Below are 7,748 nucleotides of genomic sequence, written 5' to 3' on the forward strand. Positions count from 1 at the left end.
GGCCCCCGGCCGGCCGCCCGGGCCGCGACCCCGCCCCGCGCACGCTGACGCCCGTGACGTCACTCCCCCACGCCAGCCAATCCCGGCGAGGCTGGGCTGGCGCGGGGGCGGGGCGCGCCCGCGTTCGGCCGGGGCGACGGCCTGCGGGCGGCGCTGTGGCCCGTCGCGCGGCCCCACGGAGCCGCCATACTCGTCACCCGCCTCCCGGCGGCCCAACGACCTCGTCGCCGGCTCCGCGCCGTCGCCATGGCCGACGTGGAGGACGGCGAGGAGTCCTGCGCCCTGTCCTCTCACTCCGGGAGCGCAGGCTCCAAGTCCGGGGGCGACAAGATGTTCTCCCTGAAGAAGTGGAACGCGGTGGCCATGTGGAGCTGGGACGTGGAGTGCGATACGTGCGCCATCTGCAGGGTCCAGGTGATGGGTAAGCGCTGTGCGCCAGGCCGCGGCGGCGAGGCGCAGGGGCCGGGGAAGCCTCGTACGCCAGGCCGCGGGCCGACGCGGGGCCCAGGGGCCGGGGAAGCCTCGTACGCCAGGCCGCGGACGCCCGAGAGGGCCCCGGGACGCAGGGCCCAGGAGCCGGGGAAGCCTCGTACGCCAGGCCGCGGGCCGACGCGGGGCCCAGGGGCCGGGGAAGCCTCGTACGCCAGGCCGCGGCGGCGGGGCCCAGGGGCCGGGGAAGCCTCGTACGCCAGGCCGCGGCGGCGGGGCCCAGGGGCCGGGGAAGCCTCGTACGCCAGGCCGCGGCGGCGGGCGGCCTCCGCGGGCCCACGCCGGGGAGGAGGGCCCGGGGACGCAGGGCCGTTGCCCAGGCTCCAAATGGTGGCGCGGTAGAAGGTGGTGATGGACCACAGAGGCCCGGGCGGGCCGCCACCCAGCAGGACCCGGCAGTTGGTAATGGTCACCCACCGGTGGCGGCTGCTCCGGACTCTTCCTCTTCCACCGAGACGTCCTCAGGGCCTCGCAGGACCGATAAGCGTGAGAAACACAAAACAAAGTTTACTTAAAAAGCGGGGGGAAAAAGTTCAAGTTCAGCGCAGTCCCCGCGGGTTTTGTATGCTCAAGGCTGTCTTGCTACCTTGAAAGCCATCTGCCATTTACATCCAAGTTGTGTCTTTTGGTTTGGGCACTACTGGTGTTCGAACACTTGGACCTCGCAGTTGGTAGACTGGCGTTCTGCCCACTGGGCCATGCTTTTTGCTTTTTGTTTATTTCTTTGTTTTTTTGTTTTGTTTTGTTTTGTTTTTGGTTTTGTTTTTGAGGGGGCTGGGAGGGAGGGGATGGGGTCTATCTAGTGAAGCTGCTGCTCAGGCAGCCACACGCATTGCATTGTACTTTTAACTAAAGCCTATAAAATCACATAGAGAGGGCCTAGTCTTGAGGATCATTGAAGAAGCTACTGTTTTCCTAGTTTGAACGTTTTTTAGCCTGCCCTGAAAAAGGAGAAACTTGGAAGAGAATCACTCGTTTCTTCTTGAGGAATGAGATGTTAAGCGTGTCGAAATCAAGAGATTTCTCAGCTTGTATTCCTTTGTCTCACTCATAAGGGTTGTTTTAAAGAGTTCTAACAACAGTATTCAAATTTTTTTCTTTGTTGCTGGTTTTTGTTTTTGTTGTCCTGAGGCTTGAACTCAGGGCCTGGGCACTGTCCCTGAGCTTCTTTTGCTCAAGGCTGGCACGCTACCACTTGAGCCACAGCACCACTTCCAGCTTTTTCCGTTTATATAGAGCTAAGGAGTTGAACCCAGAGCTTCATGCATGGGCAAGCACTCTACCACTAAGCCACATTCACAACCCCTGTTGCTGTTTTGTTTTTTTTTTTAAGTTATTATAACGGTGATGTACAGAGGGGTTACAGTTACATAAGTGCATTTCTTTTTTGGGTAATTTGTTTTGTTTTGGTCTGGTTGTGGGGCCTGAACTCTGGGCCTGGGCACTGTCCCTCAGCTCTTCAGCTCAAGGCTAGCGCTCTACCACTTGAGCCACAGCGCCACTTCTGGCTTTTTTCTTTTTTTTTTGTTAGTCGTGGGGCTTGAACTCTGGGCCTTGGCACTGTCCCTCAGCTCTTCAGCTCAAGGCTAGCACCCTACCACTTGAGCCACAGCGCCACTTCCGGCTTTTTCTGCTTATATGGTGCTGAGGAATCAAACCCAGGGCCTCATGCATGCAAGGCAAGAGTTCTACCACTGAGCCACCTTCCCAGCCCTGGCTTTTTTCTTATGTGGTGCTGAGGAATCGAACCCAGGGCCTCGTGCATGCAAGGCTAGCGCTCTACCACTGAGTCACCTTCCCAGCCTCAGTAATTTCTTATTCTTAGACAAACTTGTATTCTTAGCTTGAAAGACCTTGGTTGTGGACACCATTCACTTACTTTTCTTCAAGTATATTATACCCACTACACTTTTTCCCCGCCATGTATCTAGATTGTCTACAATTCTATCCCTACTATGAATTAGAGTGGCAATTTCTAGTGTGGGAGTCATTGTTTTTTAATTTTTTTTGGGGGGGGGGTCCGGTGGTGGGGCCTGAACTCAGGGCCTGGGCCCTGTCCCTCAGCTCTTCAGCTCAAGGCTAGCGCTCTACCACTTGAGCCACAGCGCCACTTCTGACTTTTTTCTTTTTGCTTATGTGGTGCTGAGGAATCGAACCCAGGGCCTCATGCATGCAAGGCAAGCGCTCTTACCACTGAGCCACCTTCCCAGCCCTGTTTTTTAATTTTTTTTTTATTGTGAAAATACCTTACAGAGGGGTTACAATTACATGGGCAAGGTAATTAGTACATTTCTTATCAAGCATTGTTACCTCCTCCTTTGTTTCCCCTTCCCATCTCTTCCCATCTCCCCCCCCCATCATTTTTTAATATAATTTTATTGTTGTTATTAAGGTGTTGCACAAAGGGATTAGCATTTCATCAGTGAGGTAATAAGTGCATGCCTTTCCTTGGCGGGTGTCAGCCTTTCCTTCACGGTTTTTCCCCTCCCATCCCTGCCTAAAAGTTACATAGGTCATTTTTCACATAGTGTATACTGAATAGCATGATTGCCTTTGGGAGTCATTTTTAAGGCTTTTATCTTTTTGTTCTTAGAAAAATTTTATCTTCTGTATCTTGCTTAGTTTAAAGGAAGCTAAACTGGTAGCTCATTTCTGTTTTTAAAAGAATGTACCCAACAGGCCATTTTAAAAGGATTACTCTCTTGAAAAGCTATTTTCTCCATTGAGGGAGAGAATTGTAAATAGTAACTGGAAATGGAAAAACCTAAAATAATATTGAAATTTTGCAACAAACATTACTGAGCTATTTAAAGTAGGTCAAAGTATGGGCTAAAAATGACTCATTAACCTTCTAATTATAGGAGAGATTCAGCTATAGCAAGATGAATCTAGAATATGTACAGCAACTGTACTTTGGGTTTAGAACAATATTCAGGACCTGTGTACAGTACTTTATGAGATAAATGTTAGTGGTCAGGTGACACAGAAGGAAACTTCCCACCTAGCATCATTCTGAAAGGCGTTACTGTTGTTGTACTCCTTAGAAATAAGCTGCTTTAGATATTAGAAATAGTAGTGAAGTTTTTTATTCTTGTGAGCACCCATGGCTCATGCCTCTCTTAATAAAAAAACTCAGTGTAAGTATCCAGGCCCTGATTTCAAGCCCCAGTAATAGCACAAAGATAAATAACCAGAACTTTTTCTGAAACTTGTCCTGCTTCCTCTTTGCTAATGGTCCCATGAGAGGTGGTCACGCTCAGATTGCTGTCCCCTGTACATGCAAGTCCACACTGAGGGATTAGGGCAGTTCAGAATGGCTGTTTTCATCCACACCATGGAGCGCCGGTGGCTGGAGTCAAGGTGGCCATGTTGTTTTAAGGGTCACAGCTTGCAAGAGGAGCAAGCAGATGCCTGCACAGAAACCAGCGTTGCTATTTGCTAACTCCACTGTTGCTATGTTTACCCACCTATTTTCTCTATTTATGCTAAAAAAAAAAATATTTTTGTCCTGTCAGTTTGAGCTTCTTTTTACCCAACATTGATTCCTCTTGGAGCCAGTGAATAAAGATATTTTCTTGGTCCCTAAAATACCCCCCTCCTGCAAAAAAAAAAAAAAGGGGGGGGGCAAATTATACTACATAATGGACTTCAGAAACATTCAACACCCTTAGCTTCCCAGCCCTACTTTCTACTTCCAGGTAATTGGTGAAAATACTTTGCTTATTAGACATGCCTGAGGCTCACTCAGACTTAACTGGTAAAGAGAGTAGGTTCTTAGAAAAAGCTTAGTATTCTGGGGTACCTGGAGTTTGCATATTTGCAAAGCTCTCACGAATGTATATGGTACTTATGCCAGTAAGTAAGAATGCCTCAAGAAAATTTGCTTACGAAAGAAGTAGAAAATTTTCTTGATTTAACTTTTATGTAGATTATATGATCACATAGCTAAAAAAATAAGAAGGTATGTGGTGAATACACCTTCCCGTAGACTTGAAGATTATCTTCTAGATTTTCTTCAGCACATGAGTGTAACTTATTTAAATGGGTATCTGGAAGACCATCTACCCCTGAGGCGGGCAGTATGGGCATAGAGGTGAGCTCACCTAGTAAGTGAGGGTACAATATTGCCAAGCCATCTGCTCATCTGAAATTGTGAAGATAGTGTCCTTGGGAAATTGCTCTTGGTCATAAGTAACTTAGTAGAATGCCTTGTGCCTCTATTTCTCTTGAAATAGTTATTTTCAGATGAGAAATCAATCCCAGGCATCTTTTATTTTCCTCTACAACCCTCAGGGCTTGTGTTTGACTTTGAATGGTCTGTCTGGATTTTAGAAATTGCATTCTACTCAAGAGAATGAGAAAGGCTGTTTGTTTGCTTTTAGATGCCTGTCTCAGATGTCAAGCGGAAAACAAACAAGAGGACTGTGTCGGTATGTTCTAATGGCTGACTTGCTTTTCAACCCGAGCTCAGGGTGGGATGTTTCAATGTGCAGTTAAGGTTGACTCTATCAGTACACAAAAATAAACTGAAAAGCAGTGAGTGGCCTATTATCTGCATAAAAGGTTGGTTCTTGAAAGGCCTTGACTGAGTCTGTGAGTTCCTGTAGTGCTGTAATTAGGAGCTGCTTGCATCTCCCACACTGGCCATAGGAAGCATTTTGCTAATCAGATTACCTCCTATTAAGGAAATTATAAAACAAGGAATTTGCCGAAATAACATTTGGATTTGGGCTATGGTACAGGTCAGTTTAGACTCCACTAAAGCATTTCAGTTTTCAGTGTTTTTATGATGGAGTAATTAACTTTTTAACTAAGGGAGAAAAAATTCCAGGCCTCGGGCTTTCTTTTAAAGAGTGTGGTTTGTGTGTTGAAATCTATAAATTCTTTTTATAGTCTTAGATTAACTACAAAAATTGCCTTTGGCTCCATACTTCCAGCAGTTGAAAGGTTTTCGCGTCCTAGTTGTTGTGGTGGTCATTTTTGGGTTGCTTTTTGAAGTGCTGTGGAGTTTCTTCCAGTGTGTCTTTCTCTCTGTCTCATTTTTCTAAGCTAGCCAACTGAGACCTCCTTAGCACTGGCAGACAAAGCAGTGGGGATGGGCGGGGACGGCAGCCCTCCTGACCTCTTAGGCAGAGGGAGAGCAGGGCAGCCATGGCGGGTCCTGCTTCGCCCTCCCGAGGGACTTGGCTGCTTCCCTTCCCTCCTGCCTCCTCCGCCCGCCTCCACCTCCACCAGAAGTGCTTTCTGTCTCATTTCATCTGGCTCCCTTGTCATCTAGCTCAGTGGGCAGTGACATTCAGTTTGCATTGTTGATTGCTTTCAATGGCTCTTAATGTTGCTTGTTTATTTTATTTTTATTTTATTTTAAAAAAGGAATGGAGAATTGTGAGAGGAACTTCTCTCCAGCCTGCCCCCTTTGCAGTGTCTTTGTTAGCTGTGTATATTGTCCCTGCCTATGGCCGTCAGACTAGAGCTCAGGATCAGAAGTATAGCTGATAGCGTTTACAAGCTTGCCATCTCTTTATAACAACCACTGAACTGAGAGCACGTAAGATGCGCGCTGTCTTGGTAAATAAAATCAATAAAGTCAAACCCAAAGCTGCCTACAGTCCTTTTATGTCTGTGCTTGGGAAGACTTAAGCCATTTAGTTCTGGGCCTTGCCACCCATAGATTCTCTAACAGGATGGGGAATCCATCTCCCCTCTTTCCCCAGGAACCTGTTTCTTAACTGTAACTTACGCATGTGAGTTTTGTGTGTTTTGTTGATGGGGATTTTTATTTTGACACACTTAACCATCTATCTTCACGCTGTAACATAGGCTGTGTTTTTGAGCATAGTGATTTAACTTGCTGTCCTGTCCCCTGCTCTTCTTTCTTTCTCAGTGGTCTGGGGAGAGTGCAACCACTCCTTCCACAACTGCTGCATGTCCCTGTGGGTGAAACAGAACAATCGCTGCCCTCTGTGCCAGCAGGACTGGGTGGTCCAGAGAATCGGCAAGTGAGAGTGCAGCCAACCGGTCCCGGGCAGTGTTGGCAGCCCCTGCAGATGGCTGCTGCTCAGGGCAGGGTGGAGGCCAGGCCCTCCAGAGCCTCTGCTCTTCACGCACAACACCTCGGGTCTATGGACCTTCGGGACTCGTCGAAGGTGCGATTTAGCATTCTGTTGGCTTAGTTTCATATGTTCTCTACCATTAAGAAGATAATTTATTAAAGATGCTCTTTCCTACCTCTGTGTGTCACGCGTGGCTGAGAAGTGCAAACGGAAGGACCCTGACGACTTCCACCGTGCGGGTGTTAAGGGAGCCTCTGCTCCCAGAGCACTGCCCACACTGCGGTCCAACACGCAGAAAAAGAATCGAAAAGGTGTGGTGAAAAGCCCGCCGATGTTCTCAGCTTGTTCCTAATGTGTATTTTTGGTTGGGAAAGGGAAACCATGACACGTGTATTTGATGTGAGAATTTTACCTTTGGGCCAGTGAACAGGGAAAATAACTGTAGTTTCGCCCTAAAAGGCTGGGATTGGGATTGCCTTTGAGCGTCCTGACTTGAGAGAGCCAGGGCCTGCTGACCGTCAACAGACGACCATCTGGGGCTGCTCAGGGTGGTGCGGATTTTAGGCAAAGTATTAATGAAGGGCAATGTTTCCCCAGGAGCACTGGCCAAACGTTTATTACATGGTGTTTTAATAAACGGTTTATTCAGTTTATTTTGCATTGTTAGAATTTCATGTTCAGCCTTAAACCTAATAAACTAATTTGTCAAATAATGTGAAGAACTTGATATGCTCTTTCTTCTGTGGCAGACTTGACATTTATTGTAGGAAATATAAATGTGTGAGGAAAGACTTCACTTTTATGCACATACACCAGGGGACAAATTGTGGACAGCATTTTTTTTTTTTTTTGGTCGGCCGTGGGGCTTGAACTCTGGGCCTGGGCGCTGTCCCTCAGCTCTTCAGCTCAAGGCGAGCGCTCTACCACTTGAGCTACAGCGCCACTTCCGGTTTTCTGGTGGTTTATTGGAGATAGGAGTCTCATGGTCTTTCTTGCCCGGGCTGGCTTTGAACAGCGATCCTCAGATCTCAGCCTCCTGAGTAGCTAGGATTACAGGCGTGAGCCACCAGCGCCCGGCTTTGTGGACAGCATTTAAAAACTGTTCTGGGGGCTGGGAAGGTGGCTCAGTGGTAGAGCGCTTGTCTTGCATGCCTGAGGCCCTGGGTTCGATTCCTCAGCACCACATAAGCAAAAAGCCGAAAGTGG

The 7,748-nt window shown here is 48.1% G+C and overlaps 1 protein-coding gene across 2 annotated transcripts; it reads left to right on the top strand.

Moving 5' to 3' along the window:
• Positions 1-144: 144 nt before the first annotated feature.
• On the top strand, positions 145-7,255 carry Rnf7 (ring finger protein 7). Of its 2 annotated transcripts, none has more exons than XM_070005544.1 (3): positions 145-421; positions 4,872-4,919; positions 6,374-7,255. In XM_070005544.1, the coding sequence occupies exons 1-3, from the start codon at positions 247-249 to the stop codon at positions 6,490-6,492; spliced, it is 342 nt and encodes a 113-aa protein (XP_069861645.1). In that variant the 5' UTR covers positions 145-246; the 3' UTR covers positions 6,493-7,255. The 2 variants fall into 2 exon arrangements, with proteins under 2 accessions (XP_069861645.1, XP_069861646.1); XM_070005545.1 differs by having other exon boundaries at positions 145-414.
• Positions 7,256-7,748: the final 493 nt, after the last annotated feature.

The sequence above is a fragment of the Dipodomys merriami genome, unplaced genomic scaffold, assembly GCF_024711535.1.
Source record: "Dipodomys merriami isolate MVZ:Mamm:240054 unplaced genomic scaffold, mDipMer1.0.p SCAF_68, whole genome shotgun sequence".
In the NCBI taxonomy this organism is placed as follows: domain Eukaryota; kingdom Metazoa; phylum Chordata; class Mammalia; order Rodentia; family Heteromyidae; genus Dipodomys; species Dipodomys merriami.